A 22,425-nucleotide genomic window follows, 5' to 3' on the forward strand; every position below is an offset into this window, starting at 1 on the left:
TCATTTATACAGGATTTCATTTATCTTTAGTGACCAGGTAAATTCTTCTGTGACAAAGTTAAGGTAGGACTTTGGTAAAGTCTCTTTTTTAGATTAGTGCTGGGTTAAGAAATCGTGAAAGCCAAACAGTACAACTACTAATGAACTTGGTGTCTGGTGCTTTAGTCCTGCAGGTGTTCATTACTTTGGCTGCCCTGAAGTTAAGTTATTAGGTATAGGAGGAATAGGTAACTCTGGAAAATGGGGGCATCTCCAAAGACATACCTTGGTATTTGGACACAATGGACAATTTTTGGCTGTTAAGGCAAATATGGGTAACTAGTATTTGGAAGTTAACAAAAACACAGAGCTGAGAAGGTAAGCTAAACCACATCCACTTTAATTTTCCATGAACTTTCCAATCTTCCTATTTTCATTCTTCCCTGTACTTAGGAAAATCCCACTCATGATTCTAAACCCAGCTTAGCAATTACCTCCTGTATATCTTTCACAATACCATCAATTTGATTAATCCATACTCTCAAAGTATGTGGCCTACAATTCATTATCCCGTATTGAGAAGCTGCGAGAACAAGAGTGTTACAGCCAAACTTCCTGATTCAAATCCTGACTCTACCATTAATTTTGTATTCTCAGGGAAATCTCTTACCCTTCTCTGTGCCTGTTTCTCATCTGAAAAGTAAAATTTTGCTGACTTTTACCACTTTTATCATTTTCTTATCTCTGACATCAAGGTACATCTTATAATGCTGTATATAAAAATGATGCCTCAGAGGCATCACAGGTTCTATAAACTGGCCATATCCATAGTTTTTGTGAGGACAAAATGAATACATACATATAAGGCAGCAAAGAGAACAGACATCTACTATATGCACATTTAGTATACAACAGTTACTTACATGTCAGTTTTCCCACTACAATGCAAGGTTAAGGGTACACAATTTCCATGAGAATAGACACTGATTACCTTATTCATCCCCAGCAAATAGAAGAATGTTTGGCTTACAGTAACCATGTAAATATTTCTTGTTATGTTCATCTCTGTATCATTTGTAGAACCTGATTTAGCTGTACTATGCGCCCAGGAGGCAGTAAAAAAGATATATAACTAAAAGGAGAAAAATGTATCCAAGTAGCTAGTGATCCAAAACCTTATAGCTAATAAGAAGCAAAACCTGTGATTAGGTCCCGTGTGCCTCCTACTACGTACCTATGTATTTGTTTTCTTTCATTTTTGAGACGGTCTGGCTCTGTCACTCACGATGGACTGCAGTGGTGTAATCATAGCTAGCTAACCTCAAACTCCTGTACTCAAGTGATCTTCCTGCCTTAGCCTCCCAAGTAGCTAGGACTAAAGGCATGCACTATCATGTCAGGCTAATTTTTAAATTTTGTTTTGTAGAGACAGGGTCCTGCTAAGTTGCCCAGGCTGATCCTGAATTCCTGGCCTTAAGTGATCCTCCTGCCTTGGTCTCCCAAAGTGCTGGGATTACAGGCGTTAAGTCACTGTGCCTGGCCTCCTATGTTATTTCTTAAGTCTGTCTGAAATTATACAACTAAATTATCATTAATAAAACAAGTGATACCATACCTTACATAACATATTGTTGAATTCAGATCTTTTACCATTACATGCAAATCTTAGTAACAATAACAAAGAATTTAAAATGTTGAAATACAGAAAATACAGAATGGCAACAAAGGAAAACCATTGGTTTTAAGGCTGACTTGCCCCTTACTCTGCAAATTTTGTACTGGCTCCAAGATTCTTCAGAATTTTTTTTTTTAAACTAAAATGGGTCTTCGTATAATCCAAGTAATTTTCTGCAAACTGCCCCCTACCCGCCACCACCTTTTTTTGGCTATGCCAACCTCTCCTATTTAGCCAAGGCCCAGATCAAATTGCTATGTTGCCTGTAACAAGTTGCTTTGTCTGGATGCATTAACTTAGTCCTCACTTTCCCCTAGAAAGAGGTAAATAGTCTTATCTTCTGAGCTTCCACAATATATTGTTCATACCTCATTTTTAGCTCAAGTTATATTCTACTATAGCTGTTTTCTCCTAATCTTTGACGTCCATCTCTTCACCAACTAAACTGACCTGCTTAAGGATAGAGACTCTATCCTATTTATTTCTTCATCTCCAATGCAGAGCTTAGAACTGGCACTTAGTAGTGGCTATGAAATTATCTGGAAAATTGAGATGGAAAAAGATACTTGAACATTGAATCAGTTTTAAAGATCTCTTCCAACCCTGAGTTTCTATTTAATTAAAATAACCCTGCTCACTAAGACAAAGATGTTTTCTATTATAAAGTTGGCCAAACTTCTTGATAGGTACTATCACTGTCTTCTGGTACAACTTACCAATATAAGGCCATTAAATCTACTCATCAAGGGTGCTGGAGCTGAGCACCCTTATATACATTTTTAAAGCTCCAGAGCTGACTCATCTAGCTATACCACATAAAATGAAAAGCACATTTATATATTACATTTGTTACCAAGACTTTTTTTTTTTTTAAATGCCAGATAGTAAATATTTTCGGCTTTATGGCTACATATAATCTTTGTTGCATATTTTTCATTTTTTAAAACAATCACTTAAAAATGGAAAAACCATTCTGAGCTTGAGAGATGTATAAAAACAGGCTGTAGGCTGGACTTGGCATACAGGCCACACAGCCTGCTGATTCCTAGATTATGAATTATTGGAGCTATATACAGATAAGGCAGGAACCAATTAAAGCAATTAATAGGACAATCCCTCCAATTACCAAGTTTTTAATAGCTTAAAAGTTTTAAGTTCTGGTAAGTACAAGTGAATTTATACTTACTTTCTTAAAGCTACTGCTTAAAATCAAATTTTGATCTAAATCAGGAATTCTACAGAGAGAACTCTAAAGACATAAGTATATAAACAAGCTTTAGAAAAAATATGAAGCCATGCACAGTGGCCCATGCCTGTATCCCAGCACTTTGGGAGGCTAAGGTGGGTAGATCACTTGAGGCCAGGAGTTCAAGAACAGCCTGGTAATATTGTGAAACCCCATCTCTACAAATAAATAAATAAATATAAAATAAAATTAGCCAGGTGTGGTGGCATGCACCTACGGACCCAGCTACGAGCGTGGCTGCAGCACGAGAATTGCCTCACCAGTGGAGGCTGCAGTGAGCAGCGATCATGCCACTGCATTCCGGCCTGGGCAACAAAGCAGGCTCTGCCTCAAACAATAAAGAATAATAAGGGAGTCCCCCTTTATCTATGGTTTCTCTTTCTGCATATGGTTTCAATTACCTCTTGTCAACCACAGTCTGAAAATATTAAATGGAAAATTCCAGAAGCAAACAACTCATAAATCTTCAACTGCTTGCTTTCTGAGTAGTGTGATGAAATCTCAGTGTCATCCTGCTCACTCATGCCTGGGATGTGAATCATCCCTTTGTCCAGCATATCCACACTGTAGAGGGTCCCAGCCCCTTGGCCCATTAGTCACTAGCAGCCATCTTGGTTATCACATCAACCATTGCAGTATATTTGTGCTTGTGCCAAGTAATCCTTATGTGACTTAACAACGCCCCCAACGCCCAGGAAAAGTGATGATGGCAATTCAAACATGCCGAAAAGAAGTCATAAACTGGCTCTTTCAAAGCAAAAAGGTGAAAGCTCTTGACCTAAGGAAAAAAATCGTATGCTGAGGTTGCTAAGATCTATATAGTTAAGAATAAATCTTCTATCTGTGAAACTCTGAAGGAAAAGAAACTTTGTGCCGGCTCTGCTATCAAACCTCAAACTGCAAAAGTTAACAGCCACAGTGCGTAGTTAAGATGAATGAAAAAGGCATAATTTGAGGGTGGAAAACAAGAACAGAAACGTGTTTCGAATGACGGCAATCGGGCCTGGCATGACCTGCAGTTTCAGGCATCTACTGGGGGTCTTGAAATGTACTCCTTTCAGGTAAGAAAAAGTTACCGATTAAAGTAAAAGAGAAAGCACTAAAAAAGGTTCCCTATACATTTATTATATCCTCCAATACAAAAATGAGGATATATACCTCATCTCTCCTGGAGTCAGGACTATATGAGATGCAAGATGTGAAAGTACATGGCTCACACACTTTAAATAGTTTCTTCCTTGTAGGTGCTAATGTTTACTGAATGAGTGGTACTTCCTGGAAGACAGAGGATATGTCTTTTTCTCCCACTTAGCAAAATGCTCAGGTATAGAATAAGACAACCATTTTGAATGAGTAAGAACAATCAATCTACCACTAAACATACTAGTCACACAACAATGCCCAACCTCATGGGTTCCATAGCATGGCTTCAACCTCTATTACTCAACTCTATCCACAAGTTAGTCAAAGGTACCCGGCCTTCCCTGCTCCTTATCTTTATACGTACAACTTCCTTCTCCATTCTCAGGGTCAACCTGAATTGGTAGTACTTCCACTTCCACCCAAAGCCTTTGCTCAACAGGCATGAAGAGTCTCCTTTAGAAATCCAGTAATGCTAAGTATCAAATGGCATTTGCTTAGAAAGGATCTTCTGTAACCCTAATAGCACTTAGCATCCTCCCAATTCACTGACTTGAGTAATCAAAAAGTGATTACCTTAGAAATCAAAAGCCAGTGGACAATAGAGCAAGAATCTGTCTCCACAAAAAAATTTAAAAATTGCTGGGCCTGGTGGCAGCATCACTTTAGCCCTGGAATTCAAGGCTCCAGTGAGACATGATCTCACCACTGCACTCCAGCCTAGGCAACAGATGAAGACGTTAAGACTCTGTCTCAAAAATAAAGAATAAAGTAGTACAATGTACTATAACCTAAATTTGTAAAGGATTCATAATACAGACGTTTCAAAAATCTGAAGGGGATTTTCCCTGTCTCTGATAACCATGAAGGCGCAGAATAAAAGGAATGACATAAATACTTTTTGAAGGAAGGCAAAAAATCTTGGGAAAGGCTTACCTATCATTTATAGGCAGCAGGGCTCTTGAAGGAGGGTCTCCAAAAAAGACGCCTGTCACAGAGCCAGAATTCTGTCCTCACAGCAGAAAGGTTGTACTGGGTGAACAGATGAACAAAATAAAAATTAGCTTAAAATACACTATTCTTTCAAGAACTTGGCTGAGAAAACTCAGAATGCCAAGAGGAAAGAATGTGCAAGTCTAGTTATATTTCACAGAAGATTATGAAAGCAAGTTTAAATGGGTTTTAGTATGGTGATTATTCAACTCTGCCTTCCAACAAAAAGTTTTAAATAGTTTATACAGATTTTTAAAATTCCTCTGATCAACGTGTGAGGAGATATTTTACATTTTTAAAACACAATCTGAAAGGACTAACAAAACTTTCACACTCACCTTATCACTACTAGATAATCCCTGAAATGGTCCAAATAGATAGTTTACCAAAAATTATAATGAAGTTTCTCTGACTTAGCAAATATTGTAGGATGGCTCACTCAACAACCCACTTTTGATCTGCCTTCCTCTTATAAAGTTAAAAAGGCTGATACCTATATCTCACAGCTTCTCTTGCAGTGAGGTGGGCAGATGACAAAGTGCTGGCTGATGCTACGTATATGGAGATCTCTGGCAAAAGCCATAGAAGAAAACTTTTTGCTCTTCCTTATCTGGAACACGAATACAATGTCTAAAGGTAAAACAACCAGCTTGTGATCATGAGGTTAAATGCCATATGCTAAAGATGAGACATCAGGAAAGGATGGTACCCACATCCTCCACACCTTTCTTAAGCTGCTGTACTGGTGCTAGAATTGCCTGTCTGTGGGCTTCTTGTCATGAACGAAAAGTAAAGTCCTGTTTTCAGCATTATTAGTAAGGGTGAGAATTATTTCAGCAGAAAACATTCCTGATAACATGTGGGAACAGCCAGATAAATTATAAATATTCATAAAGTAAAACTCCATAGTTTGCTTCGTACTTTCTAGAGATACATGTGTGCTATAAAAACACTAGAAAATAAAAACTGAAGAAAGAAATATGAGGACAAGATGAAGAAGGAAAGAGAGTATGCTTTTAAAGGGTCTAAGAGACTGGTAAAATTGTTTTCTCCAATAGGCACTGTTTCCCCTTTCTTTTTTCTGTACTCTACAGTAATTTTTCTACGCCTCAAGGTTAACACATGTGAACAACAGCATGACCAAATGTGGTTTAACCTCAATGGCTCATGGATATGGTTTGGCTCTGTGTCCCCACCCAAATCTCACCTTGAATTGTAATAATCCCCACATGTCATGGGAGGGACCCAATGGAAGGTAAATGAATCATAGGGGCAGATTTTTCCCATGCTTTTCTCATGATAGTGAAAAAGTCTCACAAAATCTGATGGTTGTATAAAGGGGAGTTGCCCTACACATGCCCTCTTGCTTGCTGCCATGTAAGGCGTGACTTTGCTCCTCATTCGCCTTCCACCATGATTGTCAGGCATCCCCAGCCATGTGGAACTGTGAGTCAATTAAACCTCCTTCCTTTATAAATTACCCAGTCTGGGCCGGGTGCGGTGGCTCAAGCCTGTAATCCCAGCACTTTGGGAGGCCGAGGCGGGTGGATCACGAGGTCAAGAGATTGAGACCATCCTGGTCAGCATGGTGAAACCCCGTTTCTACTAAAAATACAAAAGTTAGCTGGGCACGGTGGCGCGTGCCTGTAATCCCAGCTACTCGGGAGGCTGAGGCAGGAGAATCGCTTGAACACGGGAGGCGGAGGTTGCAGTGAGCTGAGATCACGCCATTGCACTCCAGCCTGGGTAACAAGAGCGAAACTCCGTCTCATAAATAAATAAATAAATAAATAACCCAGTCTGAGCTATGTCTTTATTAACAAACAACATGAGAACGGACTAGTACACTCATTTTAGCAATCCTGCCACGCAGAAGCTAATCCAACACAGAAATCAGCTGATTTTCATAATCAGTTTAGAGAAAATAACCTGTTTATTTTCCTACTCTCTCACTATATAAAAAAAAAAGTCTACTACTTCCTTCCCAATGGCTCTCCTTTTACTGCCTTAAAAAGCCAATGTCCAAGAGACAAGCTAATGACAAAATTCCAAATAGCTCTTATGAAGGAATTTCTTTCCGAAGTTCCTCTCAGAAACAGTATCCTCTCCTATTTAATTACAAAGAAAAGAACTGCAGAACTATTGTGAATCACTGCATATCATAAAAACGAGGTACCGGTACAGAAAACCTCAAAAAAATGCTTTAGCAATTATCAGCTAATATGCTAAATCTGACATTTTCTTTTAAATTACTTTAAAACTGTCAATTCAATTAACTATATGGATTTCAGTGATTTCATTTTAATATTGAATTTACTTATAAACACCCTAGTCTTCTATATATCTAAAGTGAAATATGAAACAAGTAGGCAAATAAACACAATTTAACCTAATATAGTTAGCCAAAGGACAACTACAAACTTACTCTGCTTCTGTAAGTCTTACTTCAACAATGAATACAGTGTTTTTGGCTATACAGGTCAAAGTCCTCATTTTACAGAGGAAACTGAAAAAGTAACATCAGTCTACCTCAATTCACAGATTTTTTACTGCAAGAAAACGAGAAGCTGATCTTAATGAATAAGAGTATTTTACTTATCTTAATGAGTAAGAGTCTTTAAGAAAAATCTGTTTCAGGAAATAAACTACCAATTCAATAATTTTCTATCATAAAAAAATCTGCAAGCAATCCATAACTTTTGTCACTAACCTGCAACTTTTCTTCATGGCTTCTTAGAAAAGAGGTCCTTTCATAGTAATGACCAAAAATAGCTCCATTTATGAAATTCCTAACATGGCTGCACTTAACCGAGTCTGAATAAGGAAAAACAAAGTTGCCACAGACATACTGTTCCTCCTGCCAGAACTTACCTTTCAAAGGCCTTTCACAGAAACTGAATCGGCAATAAAAAGTTGAAGGCAGTGCTAAATTTAAAGGCTCTTTATAGCAATAATATCTATACTTGTTGGAGGGACATATATCAGAAAAAAAAAGGGGGAGAGGTGAACAATTTCTCAGTCCATTTTTTTTTTTTTTGAGACAGAGTTTCCCTCTTCTTGCTCAGGCTGGAGTGCAATAGTGCAATCTCGGCTCACTGCAGCCTCCACCTCCTGGTTTCAAGCAATTCTCCTGCCTCAGCCTCCAGAGTAGCTGGTATTACAGGCATGTGACACCACGCCTGGCTAATTTTATATTTTTAGTGGAGACGAAGTTTCTCCATGTTGATCAGGCTCAGTTTAAATTTCACTGAAATTTTATAAAATCTGTCAAATACTAGCAAAGGTAGGAAAAAAAATCCCTCTAATACAATTATGATGTAGCTTTTGTATCACGTGATTTCATATACCTAAAGTTTGTAAAAGCATCTTTATGTTTTCTTCTCTCATAGATTTTCATCAATTGACCTGAGTTTCCAGCCACAGACCTTAGATTAGGGCACTACAGAAAGTAAAGCTTTGATTTATAGTGAGATGGTTCCACTCGTGATTATTATCCTGAAACCAATATGAGTATAAATCAGGTATCATCTGCATACACCGAGTTCAACTACCTCTACTTAGAAGTTAGGGACAACAATTTGGAAAGCAAATTTTTAAAATGAATATACAATACCCTCACTTTTTAACCTGCACCTAGTAATGACAGGAAGATTCCATTTAGAAATTTTACTTGCCGTAAGACATCATCTTAATTCTTATAATAGTAGCAACTAATACTTTTATAGTAGATGCACCAGGCACTGCTCTAAGTATTTTAAATAAAATCCTTTACTATAACCCAATGAGGCTAATACTATTATCACTCCCCATTTTACAGATGGGAAACTGAGGTACAGAGTTTAAATAACTTGCCTATAATCATATAGTAATAATCGGATGTAGAGGTGGGATTTGAACTCAGTATTCAAAGCCCATGCTAATGTCTCTATGAAAAAATTAAGTATTTATATGACAACGTTTCATGCTTTAACTCTGCCCATAAAAAGAGTTTAGGAAACAGAATGGCACATAGTAGACAACCAAATATTTGCTGAATGAAGATACTATTACTTTAAAATTTTTCACTATTATGTATATACATATAAACAAACATGTTTCCTCCCAAAATATCCAATTAACCTCATATAATTAGCCAAAGGCCAACTACAAACTTACTCTGCTTCTCTAAGATTTTTACTTCAAAAATGAATAGAGTACATTTGACTACGGTACACAGTTCAAAAATCCTCATTTTATAGAGGAAACTGAAATGGTAAAATCAATCTACCTAAATTCAGTTTTGTCAATCTGAGCACCTTAGTGCCCAGATTATTTTCCTTCGTGCCAAATACATATTAAGGTGTTTGTGAAGCACCTGCTAGATTTGTAACCACCTTTATTAAATGATGAAGCATTTCATACTTTTTTTTTTTTTGAGAAGGAGTTTCGCTCGTTACCCAGGCTGGAGTGCAATGGCGCTATCTCGGCTCACCGCAACCTCCGCCTCCTGGGCTCAGGCAATTCTCCTGCCTCAGCCTCCTGAGTAGCTGGGATTACAGGCACGCGCCACCACGCCCAGCTAGTTTTTTTGTATTTTTAGTAGAGACGGGGTTTCATCATGTTGACCAGGATGGTCTCGATCTCTCGACCTCGTGATCCACCCGCCTCGGCCTCCCAAAGTGCTGGGATTACAGGCTTGAGCCACCGCGCCCGGCCAGCATTTCATACTTTAAAGTACAAAAGTCTTCATAAAATTAAATGTTATAACAAGCATGAATTGTAAATAACCCAAGACATACATACTAAACACACACATGTATCACATAATGCCAGAGTTCACTATATTTTTATTCCTTCTAATTCAATAGAGACGATTCTCTCCTTATCTTGCCCCAGGGACATTTGGCAATGTCTGAAGAACATTTTTGGTTATCACAAGGGGTTCTTGGGAGTGTCACCCACAAATAAGAATTATCTGGCCCAAAATGTCAATCTGACATGTATCCAAGTCCCTAAGGCAAGGTTGATTATTCAATCTATAGGGCAAATTCTGACCTTTGAAGGAAAAAATTGAAACAATGTTAGAATAGAGACTACTAAAACATCATCAACAGTAACAGAAACCTATCTCCTATACCCACTCTTCATGATCCATTTGATTGAAGAGGTTAACCCTTTTACTTAACTGCTTCAGCAGATCTCTTCTTCAAGAAGTTTTATTTTGGAAACTAAGTATTCTCAACTTTTACAAATACTCCCAAATAAAAGAAAATGACAGGCATTCCTAAGTAATATAAAAAGTATTCACTGATCATATAAACTTCAAAGGCTGTTTATTATTCTCATTAATCTCCAAAAGGTTGAGGGCAAAAAGGCCCTTTTTTGAAAAAACGGCAAAATGATTCAAGTCAATTGTAAAATGCTAATGTTATGAAAAAAATCCTCAAAGAATCTGCTCCTATGTGTTCCTATTCAGAATATGCACCACCCCCGCCTCCCTTCCCATTTATCTACTCTAGTCTTCAAAGTCCAGCTCAAGGCCCACTTCAAATCCAGTCCACACCAACCTCACTCTTTTCTGACTCTTATACTCTAACATGGCAATGAAACTAAAAGCCTCTTAAGGAAAAGAAATGGGTTCATACTTAACTATTTCTGCATCTTCAGAATTAGATACAACCAACAAGGAACTGCTGTTTGGCTGCACCTAATATATAGCAGAAACATTTAACTCTCCCCATGGAAAGAAATGATTAAAAAATATAGCAAAACATCTTACCTCCTCTTCACTTTCTTTATCTTCATCATCTGAAGACTCTTCCTTGTTTTTCTTTTCATCTTCATCACTACTAGATTCATCTGACAGAATTTCAGGACATTTAGTTCGCTTAGCCTTCCTTGCCATTCCAGAACTGTTCCGTTCCTTTTTACTGCCTTTGCTAGAAGTTTTTTTAGATTTTGGCAATGGCTGCATAAAGAATGTATAAAGACAACATCAATGAGGTATAATATTTCAATCAATTCTATTTTTGATCACTTCTTGCTCCTCTCTCAAGAAATTTTATTTACAAACCCAGCAGCTTTACAGAGAATAAACCTTAACTGTGTCAGGTTAACCTAAAACTGTGTTACTAATACCATTTCATTTACGTTCTAAACACCTAGTAAGACTCTTCTTAACTGTTGAGAATTACGTATTCTAGCTTCTGACATGGGACTAGAAGCTCAAGGCACATTATGTTAAGCTCCAATGGCTGTAAATACTTTGTTACAACATTTCAAGTTAGGTTTGTAACTTATTTAATCCCTACAAGCATTAAAACTGTCACTGCCAGAGAAGCTCTTTGCTTTAGAAGGCCCAAGACTCCAATCAAAGGGGTGGGAAAAAAACCTTTATTTTTATTTTTTTATTTTTTGGAGACAGTCGTTTGTTGCCCAGTAGCTGGGATTACAAGTGTGTGCCACCACGCCCCGCTAATTTTTGGATTTTTAGTAGAGAAAGGATTTCACCATGTTGGCCAGGATGGTCTTAAACTTCTGACCTCAAGTGATCCACCCACTTTGGCTTCCCAAAGTGGTGGGATTATAGGTGTGAGCCACCACGCCTAGCCCATAAAAAATACAAAACTTTATTACCAATTATACATCCTGAATTTATGAATGAACTATACAGTTTATATTCATATTACTTCTGGCCTCTACTTTCAGTAATGTCAGGATCATATTCTCACTGATGCTTCTAAGTAAACAATAAATGATGGGTATATTAATTATGAAACTAAGAATAAATAAATGTTGCTATTATTCTGATAATCAAACTATGTATATTTAAAAGCAGAGATCACCCGAAGAAAATGAGTTGATTATATCAAACAAAAAATTTAATTTTTAAGTGTTTCTCAAGGAAGTTTTGCTAAATTCTAAAACTGAAAACCATAAAATCACCTAATATAAAGAATGTAAAAATACATATTACGGAATTAATATTTATTTCTAGGGTTGAGCATCTTTTCTATTATTTCTACCTTTGTTACTTTGTCTTCTGCAATAAGCAGAAACATTAAGGTAAAATTCTATAACATAACCTTAAAGTATCCAATTATGTAAATGTCTGTGATAACTTTAGGCAGTATTTTTCACGCAGAGAGTAGAACCACAGGTCCTTTACCTCCCATGAACCTCCAGTCTAGGGGTCACTGTCACCTACACAAAAATTAAGAAAAAGTGGCTGCTTTATGTAACATGGTGCTCTCGGGCTCACTGCAAACAAACCACAGGATAGCTTCCAGATTGCCCCAACAACCTATCCTTGCAAAGGCACACTAGGAAATAGCCAAACTAGGTCATTCCAAGAACTTGAAGTCAGTGGATCAAAGACATGTCTCAGAGAAGATTCTGTATAAAAAACTGTGAATGCATACACTTTTCCTTGCTATGTGAGATGCTACTATTACCAACTATTATCAGGACCTTAATCTACGTGGATATATTCTTTGACAGCACCGTTTGGACAAAAGGTAACTCTCTCTTTCCAAGCTCTTACTTGTTATATGAACTCCAGGTCTCAAATGTGTTAGAAAAACATAATATCCCTCAAAATCTCAGCTCAGAAACCAGATACAGGTAGCAAGGACGTAACCAGTATATCGAATTATTAGTATTAAGACTGAAACAGGTTCTGGATAAATCTATCGAGGAAAGTGAAAGGATGTTACTTTATTCAAGTAACCAATCAAAAAATACAATTCCCCAAAGTAAACGAGGAGTTTCAAAACCAAAATCCAAAATATACAAACGGTTTAGAGTTTTCCTATACTGACTCTAAAAATAGTTAAACCTGTTTATCAAAATCAGTGTCAATAGCACTATCTCTTTTTGGAAACAAAAACTGATTAATAAAGTACATTAGGAGGCTAGGAAAGCAATCAACGACTAATGTTGTGTTCATTTAACCACCAAAAAACTTACAGAAGAGAAAAAGGAAACTTCTGGTAGCATAGAAAACAGCTCTAGGCCAGACATCATGGCTCATGCCTACAATACCAACAACTTCGGAGGCCAAGGTAAGTGGATCACTTAAGCCCAGGAGTTTGTGACCATCCTGGACAACATAGTGAGATCCTGTCTCTAAGGATGGTCCCAGTTACTTGAGTGGCTGAGGTGAGAGGATCACTTCAACCAGAAGGTCAAGGTTGCATTGAGCCATGATCATACCACGACACTCTAAGAGAGGAAAACACCGTCCCCCCGCAAAAGAAAGAAAGAAAGAAAGAAAGAAAGAAAGAAAAAGAAAACAGCTTGAGCTTGATACCATCAAATTAAGGCGTAATCATCACAGGGTCACATATGAAAAACTGACAGAAGAGCTAGATTCTATATGACAAGAAAAAACAGATTCTCACAGTGTGGTTCAAGGACTTTGGGGTTTCCTGAGACCTTTTTAGCAGTCTGCGAGGTAGAAACTATTTTCATAATAACAGCAAAACTATTTCCTCTTTTCATTCCACTGACATTTGTACTAACTGTGCAAAAGCAAAGGGAGGTAAAGGTGGGTAAAACTGAGGGCACCTTAGCACTAATGAAGAAAGCAATATGTATTAATTATTGTATTCCTCACAACCACACACCAGCACAAACAACCACCAAAAAAAGGTAAATAGTTTCACTTAATAATGTCCTTGATAAAGCAATAAATATTGTGTTAACTCTAAGGTACATGTCTTTCTATTATCTGTGACAAAATAAAAGTTCAACACAAATATGGCTACAATTGAAGTTCAATGGTTTTCTCAAGGAAAAGCATTTGTGTAACTCAGTTGTGAGTTAAACACGCTCCAAGCTCCTTTTTCATAGACCACAGGCTGGAGTGCAGTGGCATGACCTCGGCTCACTGCAAACTCCACCTTCCAGAGAACACCACTTTTTAAAAGAACAGACTTAAGTGTTTGATGGCGATGATTTCAAAAATATTCAAGGTGAGCTTGTCACTTCAAGGAAAACTGACAGCATTTATCAACAATGATAAATTTTATGATTTTAAGTGGAAATTAGAATTCTGGAAAATGCATATCTACTACTGTGAACCTGACAGTTTCCCAAGGCCTAAGTATTTTGTCATGAGATGGCGTTCATATTAATGAACATGAATAACGACAGTGTTCAATAAAACACGTCAACATTTGGAAGATGTAGGTCAGGGATCCAATACTTAAAAATGGTAAACCCACGTTACAAAACCATGTGTATGTTGATAAAATACCCAAGTTTTGAGACCTACATTAAACATTGTAACTAACCTTTAGGAAACTACAAATTGTAGAGTTTTGGTTTTGTGTGGTATCAAAAGACAATATACACAATGATCTAAAAGGACTTTAAAATATTCCTTTTTTTCCAAATACATACCTATGTGAGGCTGGGTTTTCTTCACATACGTATTATTTTGAGACAGAATCTCGTTCTGTCACAATAGGATGGGGTGCAACGACATGAATATAGCTCACTGCAACACTGAACTCCTGAGTTCAGGCTTTCACCTCGGCCTCCCAAGTAGCTGGGACTACAGGAATGTGTCTCAGTGCCTGCTAATTTTTTCTTGAGAGTCTCACTCTGTCACCCAGGCTGGTCTCCAACTCCTGAGCTCAAGTGATCCCCCTGCCTCAGCCTCCCAAAGGGCTGGAATTACAAGCATAAGTTACTGCATCAGGCCCTTCATAAATCTTAAGCAAAGCAATACCTTGCAAAAGACTGGATGGGGCCAGGCACGGTGGCTCACGCCTATAATCCCAGCAATTTGGGAGGCTGAGGCAGGTGGATCACCTGAGTTCACTAGTTTGAGACCAGCCCGGCCAATATGGCAAAACCCATCTCTACTAAAAATACAAAAATTAGTCGGGTATGGTGGCACCCGACTATAATCCCAGCTACCAGGGTGGCTGAGGCAGGAGAATGACTTGAGCCTGGAAGACAGAGGTTGCAGTGAGCCCAGACTGTGCCACTGCACTCTAACCCTGGGCAACAGGGCGAGAATCCGTCTCAGGAAAAAAAAGACTGAATGTAAAAGCAAATGGTAATCATACTGTTTTGTCTTAAGCCAGACATTAAACAGATGTACGAAAACATAAAATAATGCCACTCTTTAATTATTCTAAAAAGTTATTTTTCATAGAAAATATTTTTAACATTTTAAAATAAAAATTTTCAGTTCTAAAGTCAAATATAGTGAAGATCAAAATAACTCATATTAAAAAAACCTCTTGGGGCTCTCATTATTTTTTTAAATGGGTAACAGTATCCCGAAACCAGCAAATTGAAAAATCACTGAGAAAAAGATAAATATAAAAATGTCCTCCATAACAACTTTGTAATTGCTTCTGAGGAAATAAGTGAACACCTTGCCACATTAAACCCTTAAAAATTATAGGTAGAGCTAAAGTTAGAAAATAAAAAGGTAGTATTTTATCCTTAAATAAGCCAATTTAAAACAAAAATCATCATACCCCTTGTGTTTGTAGCTGTATAACAAAAGCTAACAACTTAAATGTTCTTTATCTGTCCTTGTCCAGCTAATGGTAATAAGGACCAAGGGCCGTCCAGAACAAAGTCACAGAGTTAATTTCTAGTTTTGATTTTTAATGCCCTCTCCCATCTCCAGACAGCATTCCCCTGAACTCCTAGACCTGCCAAATCTCTTCATACTTCCTTTCCTGTCAAGATGGGGAAGAATATAAAAACATTTGCTAACAGAGCTAAAACTTACTGAAAATGCAAGGTCATGTAACACTTCAACAGACATTTTAAGTCATCTATGTCATTTGTTACTGTTAAATAATTAGGGCAAACCTACTAGGTTTTAGGAAGAGTAAGAAAACTATCAGGCCATTTTAATTCCCTGTCCAGCTCCTGGGCTCTGCTGCGGATTCTGGAAACCCAATCCAGGAAACTTGTAAGAGTTAGCTTTAAAATGTCACTTTTTAATAACTTATTCCAGGATCTAAGAAAACATTCAGTTCTAATATACTCCCTATTTTGTCTTTCTTCACTTGATTACAGGTTGCATCCCTTCTCTCCAGCCTTGCACCTCACCCTTGACCCAGCCTTTCTATTCTTTCGGTGTCTTCTAGATATCTAACCCTGACTACCTGTACATTCTGTCCCTTCTGATATTAATTCACTTTTCTAAACCTTATATCCCTTGTATCTGATTTGAAGCAACATATCCCTATGGCATCTATACTATTTCTATCATGAAATTACTGCCGATATGTCAACAGAAGGTATATTCTTTCGACGTAGACATTACTGAATACTGAGAGCACTGCTGCTATTAACCGATTTTTGTTTCACAGAAAAAAGGAGAGTCTATGAATAACTGATTTGTTATGAAAAGAGTAAAAATTGATCCTCACTTTGCCAGAAGGCTTTGGATGCATTAAGAAATTCAAGATCCTCTTCACTAGTTCACTATTTACACCTGATCTCTCCAAATCAAGAACCTCACAGATGCTCTTTAACATGGCATTTCTAAATCTGAAACAGAAAATGGAAGAAACCAAGGTATTAATATAGGAAAGCTTACGAATGTTCTCCACAATACAATAGCCAACCAAACTGGCTCAGTTACACACATTAAAAAAAGTGGCCAATGTTTCTCTGAATCTTGCTCTTAATAATCATGACTAGTATACAACTAAATATGATTAACAATTAAAAACACCATTTACCATTTAAGTTGTACATGCAGTATAGGAACAAACTAAGTAAATTAACTAGAAAATTAAGTAAAATGTTTTCAATACTACAAAATTCATGGCCTTGGTAATTCTTCTTCAATTAAGTATTACAATTTCCCCAACAGCATTGCTACTATGTTTCAATGCAAGAATAGGTAATTATCTTTATTATTTGAGATCTTAAGTACAAGACATTTAATAAACAAAAGCTTTAAGATTATATCATCTTGCCTGCATTATCATGAAGAACATTGTATCCATAAAATTGATTATCTTCAAAAAAGTTTAAATGGTTTAAGCCATTTAAACAGAGTGGCTGACAGGCGACAGGAATGGGAAAGATTACTACATTCTCTTTAGACCTTCTGAGTTTTGCACTCTAAATGATTAACCTGTGTGTATCGTTCTTTGAGGAAACAACAATTTATGTTTTCAGTAATTGGCTGGGAACAGTGGCTAACTCCTGTAATTCTAGCACTTTGGGAGGCTGAGGTGGGCGGCTGACCTGTGGTCAGTTGTTTGAGACCAGCCTGGCCAACATGGTGAAACCCATCTCTACTAGCTAAAAAAAAAAAAAAAATTAGCTGGGCGTGGTGGCGCATGTCTGTAATCCCAGCTACTCCAGAGACTGAGGCAGGAGAACTGCTTGAACCAGGCAGGCAGAGGTTGCAGTGAGGCAAGACTGCGTCACTGCACTCCAGCCTGGCCAACAGAGCGAGACTCTGTCTCCAAAAAAAAAAAAATTTTCAGTAATCTTTTGTCTTTTTCTAAGAGATGGGGTCTTGCTATGCTGCCGACAGGCACCATCCCACTACTGATGAGCATGAGGGTTTTGACCTATTTCCTTTCTGACCTGGGTTGCCTGCCTTGGCCTCCCAAAGTCCTGAGATTACAAGCAGGAGCCACCGCGCCTGGCCCAAAAGTGATCATTTTGTAAACGTTAAAAAATAAACTTAAGGCATATTGATTGAAATATAGTATTTATAAAAATAACTCACTTTTTCAACATTTCTTCCTTTTTTTTATACTGGACACTTCCTTTTTCAAATGGAAAGCCACTGAACTGACCCACATTCTTCTTTAATGAGGACACCTGAAAATGTTTCTTATTAATGCTATTTATTACTCAGTAATGTACACAAGAACAAATTCAAAGACAATTCAAAGCCAACATCTTTATTTTTGTATCTGTCTGTAAGTTACAATACTGGCTCAACAGTCAACCAATTCAATATTGGTTTAATATTCAACATTTCTTGTTCAAAACTGAAAAATATATTTCTTACTAACATATTTACATTATAAAAATCCTACAAACTTAAGTCTCTGAAAATAACAATCTGAACAAATTTTCATTGGGGAATTTAGGGGATGTGGAAAGCTACTACTTAAAAAGATATCCTTTTCATAAGTAATAAAGTTACTAGTAATATTTCTTCTTTTTCAAATCAAGAAGTAAAGGTCTTTATTCTTTAAAAGAAAAGTGAGTACCACAAAAAAGTTATTACCATTTACTAGTTATCGGACTTGTATAAATTAGATTGGTTTAAAGATTAAATGAGATTAATAGACGTGAAAATAAATTACATCATGTGTCAGACATTCTGTTCTACTTCAGACATTCTAACACCCAACTTTACTTTGCCCATGTACAACTTAAAGCAGAGTTTTCTCAATTACATAAAATATTAAGTTATATGGACAGTATAATAACAATCCTTTAGCAAAGAACTATCATGCAATTTACCAGGTATTTGCTCAAAATGAGATAGAGTTATACCAAATCACTTATTCTGAATGTCCAGAAAATACAAAAACATGAATTTCTTTTAATACATTTAAAGGTCACTAAAACAATCACAATTTGGATTTCATAATTTGAAACTTCAGTTTGGAATAAAAACTACTATAGGAACAAGAGCCCTAGAGCTGGGCACACTGGCTGATATCTATAATTCTAACACTTTGGGAGGCTGACGTGGGAGGACTGCTTGAGCTCAGGAGTTTGAGACCAGCCTGAACAACATGGCAAAATGCTACCTCTACAAAACATAAAAAAATTAGCCAGACATGGCGGCATGCACCTGTGGTCCCAGCTACTCAAGAGGCTTAAGTGGCAGGATCACTTGAGCCCAGGTGGTTGAGGCTGCAGAGAGCCATGTACTGCACACTGCACTCCTGCCTGGGTGACAAAGCGAGACCCTGTTTGAAAAAAAACAAAAACAAAAAAGACAAGAGTCCTGGATATTATAATCCCAGTTGCTAATACCTAGCAATGCATCCTGTGATAAATCACATATTAAGTATATGTCTCAGTCTGCTCAGTCATGAAGTATGAAAACTGAATTAGTGGACCACTAACATTTACAGAAATTATGATTCCATTGTGAAGTAATATAAAAGTAGGTTAAAAATGTAAAAAGGTCTTACAGTGCCCGGCCTGTTGTAAAGCAGTTTGTGTAGATTTCTAAGTTCATCAGTTTTCTTCTTACTTAGAAAAAAATGTATCCTCTCAATTTCACAAAGTTTCTGCCCCTTTCCTAGAAAAAAAAATCATAATTAAATACCCATTGCTTATTAATACATTTACAAATTTACTAAGAATTATTTTTACAGCATAATTTACATGTAACTCTGCTCTAACAGAGCAAATTAAATAAATTATAAAACACTACCTTGCTGATACTGAGCACTACTAACCATCATTTTCACAAATTTAGGCACTTTCACCATAAAATGAAAGGAACCTAGAATATACTTACCTTGTGCAATTGTAAATGGCTCTCTTTGTAAGGAAGAGACTTGCATTGTCAACCTCTCCACTTTTTTCTTTTCCCTCTTGCCTTCAACGATGAGACTCTTTTCTGGAAATTAATTTAGTATTTCTTAATTAACGAAAAGCTTAAAGATTATGCCAATTTTATTAGATAAGCATGTACAACAAAGTCCCCAAAACCTAATACTTCATTCCTCTTCTGAGCAGGGTTTTGGGAATCAAATGACAGAAAAGATCAAAACACCTGGTAAGTTAATACAGCACCACGAAAATTTTTTTAGAGTAACATTTTACTTACCTGGCAAACTCACAGGGACTCATTATATTAAAAAAAAAAAATTAGAAAGCAAATGAATTTTTATCCAACTAAAATTATCACAATTACAGTCCATTCACTTCAGTGGTGAAAAAATCTAGCTCTGTTTAATCTTTGGATATAATTCTATTTAATAATTGTGATTCAAAGTTTGCTATACTTCAGAAATAATCCAGTTTAGACCGGCAGATTAAGAACTTCAAAAGATACACAGAGAACAATAATAATTTAGTAAACTGACAAAAGAGACACAAATAAAGACCTCCAGGCACAACAGCCTGAAGTATAAGACAAAACTCTCCAAGTTTACATTTAACACAATCAACTAGGAGAGCACTACTTTGTAGTTTATGAATAATGTTCATAATGATGGCCATAAATTACTTTGAAAAAAGTTAAACTGCTTAGTCCAAAAAACAAGACAAAACAAAATAAAAACACTACGGCTGGGTGTGGTGGCTCACGCCAATAATGCTAATACTTTGGGAAGCCAAGGCAGGAGGATCGCTTGAGCCCAGGAGTTTGAGACCAGTCTAGGCTGAACATATTGAGACCCTAGCTCCATTAAAAAAAAAAATCTAGAAAACAAAATGCAAATTTCAAAATTCAAAACATTAAGTTCCATTTATCTAAAATAAAAACATTTTTGGAATCAAATAAAGTTAGATAAAAGAATATTATATATTGTTGGAGGTTCTGCCATTTATTCAAATGAATGCCTTGGTTGTACAAAGCTGCACTCAGCACTAAGAGGGCATAAATGGATGATTAAAACTGCACATCTTTTGAAAGAGATGCTACTAAAGAAATGAGACATAAACATATGCCAATGTAAAAGATAACAAAACATCTTAAGAAAGATATAATACAAATAAATTGCTGTGCACTGAGGAGAAATTATTTTGGGACTAGGGAAAACGGAACAAAGCATTTGTGCTGGCCTTTAAAGCGCTTAGATTTAGTAATACAAGGATTTGCACAGAAAGAGTATGTCAGGACAGAGCTATCAACAGGTATATTCCGGCCCTGTTGCACAGAATGAAGAGCAAACACACTCAAACAACCCCTACTATCACTCAACTTCATCAACCTAGTGATTTAAACCATTTGCTTGCCTCTAATTACCAAACACAAGCTAATGACTTCGCAGTCAATCTCCAAGCCACAACTTTCTTCTGAGATTCATATTAACTAATATTGTCTCTCAATATCTGTCAGGGATTGGTTCCAGGACTACCCTCAGATGCCAAAATCCATGGATGCTCAAGTCCCTATTTTGAAAAAATGGTGTAGTAATTACATATAACCTATGAACATCCACCCATATACTTTAAATCATCTCTAGATTACCCATGACTAATACAACTTAACTAGATAGCTGTCATACCGTATTTTTCAGGGAATAATAAGAAAAAAATCTGTTCATGTTCAGTATAGATGCAATCATCCATTTTTACCAATCTGTGGTTTGAATCCACAGATAAGGAACCCACAAATATGGAGGGGCAACAGTATCACCTGGCAGCTTCAATTCATGTCCTATAGGTATTTAAACTCAAAACATCGAAAAGAAAAATCATAATCATCTCCAAACTTGCTCACTTCATCAATTTTTTTCAGAAAACATTAATACCATCCACCCACCTGCCAAAGACAAAAACCTAAAAGAGTCATCTTTTACTAGTCATTTCCCTCACTTATCTTTTCCACAACCATTGCCAGTTTTGGCTAATCTGGCCCCTTCTTCAGGACAGACTTCAGAGGATGCATGAGAAAGCCTGGGTGCCTGGGCAGAAGCCTGCTGCAGGGGTGGAGCTCTCACAGAAAATTGCTACCTGGGGCCAGGAGTGGTGGCTCATTCCTGTAATGCCGGCACTTTGGGAGGCAGAGGCAGGCAGGACACTTGAGCTAAGGAGTTTGAGACCAGCCTGGGCAACACAGTAAAACCCTGCCTCTATAAAAAATACAAAGTACATGGGCATGGTGGGATGGTGTGCCTGTGGTCCCTGCTACTGGGGAGGCAGAGTCCAGTGAGCTGAGATCGTGCCAATGCACTCCAGCAGGGTGACAGAGGGAGACGCTGGGGAGAGGAGGGGAGGCGGGAAGGGGAGATAGAAGAAAATAAAAGAAAACTTATACTAGAGCAGTGTGGAAGGAAATGGGAAGGTGAACCCCCTAGAATCACTACCAAGGTTCCACTGGCTAGTGGAGCTGTGGGAAGGGGGCTGCCACCCTCCAAACTCCAGAATGGTAGAGCCACAGCCAGCTTGCAACTTGAGCTGCCCAAGGCCTTGGGACCCCTTACCCCTTGAACCAGCGTGGCCTGGATGCCATACATGGGAGTATACGGAGATAATTTTGGAGCTTTAAGATTTAAAGACTGCCCTGCTAGGATTCAGACTTGTGTGGGGCCTACTGGGCCTTTCTTTTGGCCTTTCTCCCTTTTGGAATGGGAATTTTATCCAACACCTGTACCACCATTGTATTTTGGGAATAAATAACTTATTTTTGATCTCACAGGCTCACGAGTGGAAGAAACTCATCTTCAGATGAAACTGTGGACTTCAGACTTGGGATTTTTGAGTTAAT

The 22,425-nt window shown here is 37.4% G+C and overlaps 1 protein-coding gene across 2 annotated transcripts in view; it reads right to left on the reverse strand.

Moving 5' to 3' along the window:
• The window catches only part of DEK (DEK proto-oncogene), a 36,190-nt gene that overhangs the window by 10,721 nt on the left and 3,044 nt on the right, over positions 1–22,425 (reverse strand). For both annotated transcript variants that reach the window (XM_039462601.2, XM_074398490.1), the window contains exons 3-7: positions 19,507–19,608; positions 19,175–19,284; positions 17,743–17,837; positions 16,421–16,541; positions 10,792–10,980 (exon numbers count right to left, since the gene is read on the reverse strand). In XM_039462601.2, coding sequence (XP_039318535.2) covers positions 10,792–10,980; positions 16,421–16,541; positions 17,743–17,837; positions 19,175–19,284; positions 19,507–19,608 — 617 coding nt within the window. The remainder of the gene's footprint in view (positions 1–10,791; positions 10,981–16,420; positions 16,542–17,742; positions 17,838–19,174; positions 19,285–19,506; positions 19,609–22,425) is intronic.

The sequence above is a fragment of the Saimiri boliviensis genome, chromosome 4, assembly GCF_048565385.1.
Source record: "Saimiri boliviensis isolate mSaiBol1 chromosome 4, mSaiBol1.pri, whole genome shotgun sequence".
NCBI classification, from domain to species: Eukaryota; Metazoa; Chordata; class Mammalia; order Primates; family Cebidae; genus Saimiri; species Saimiri boliviensis.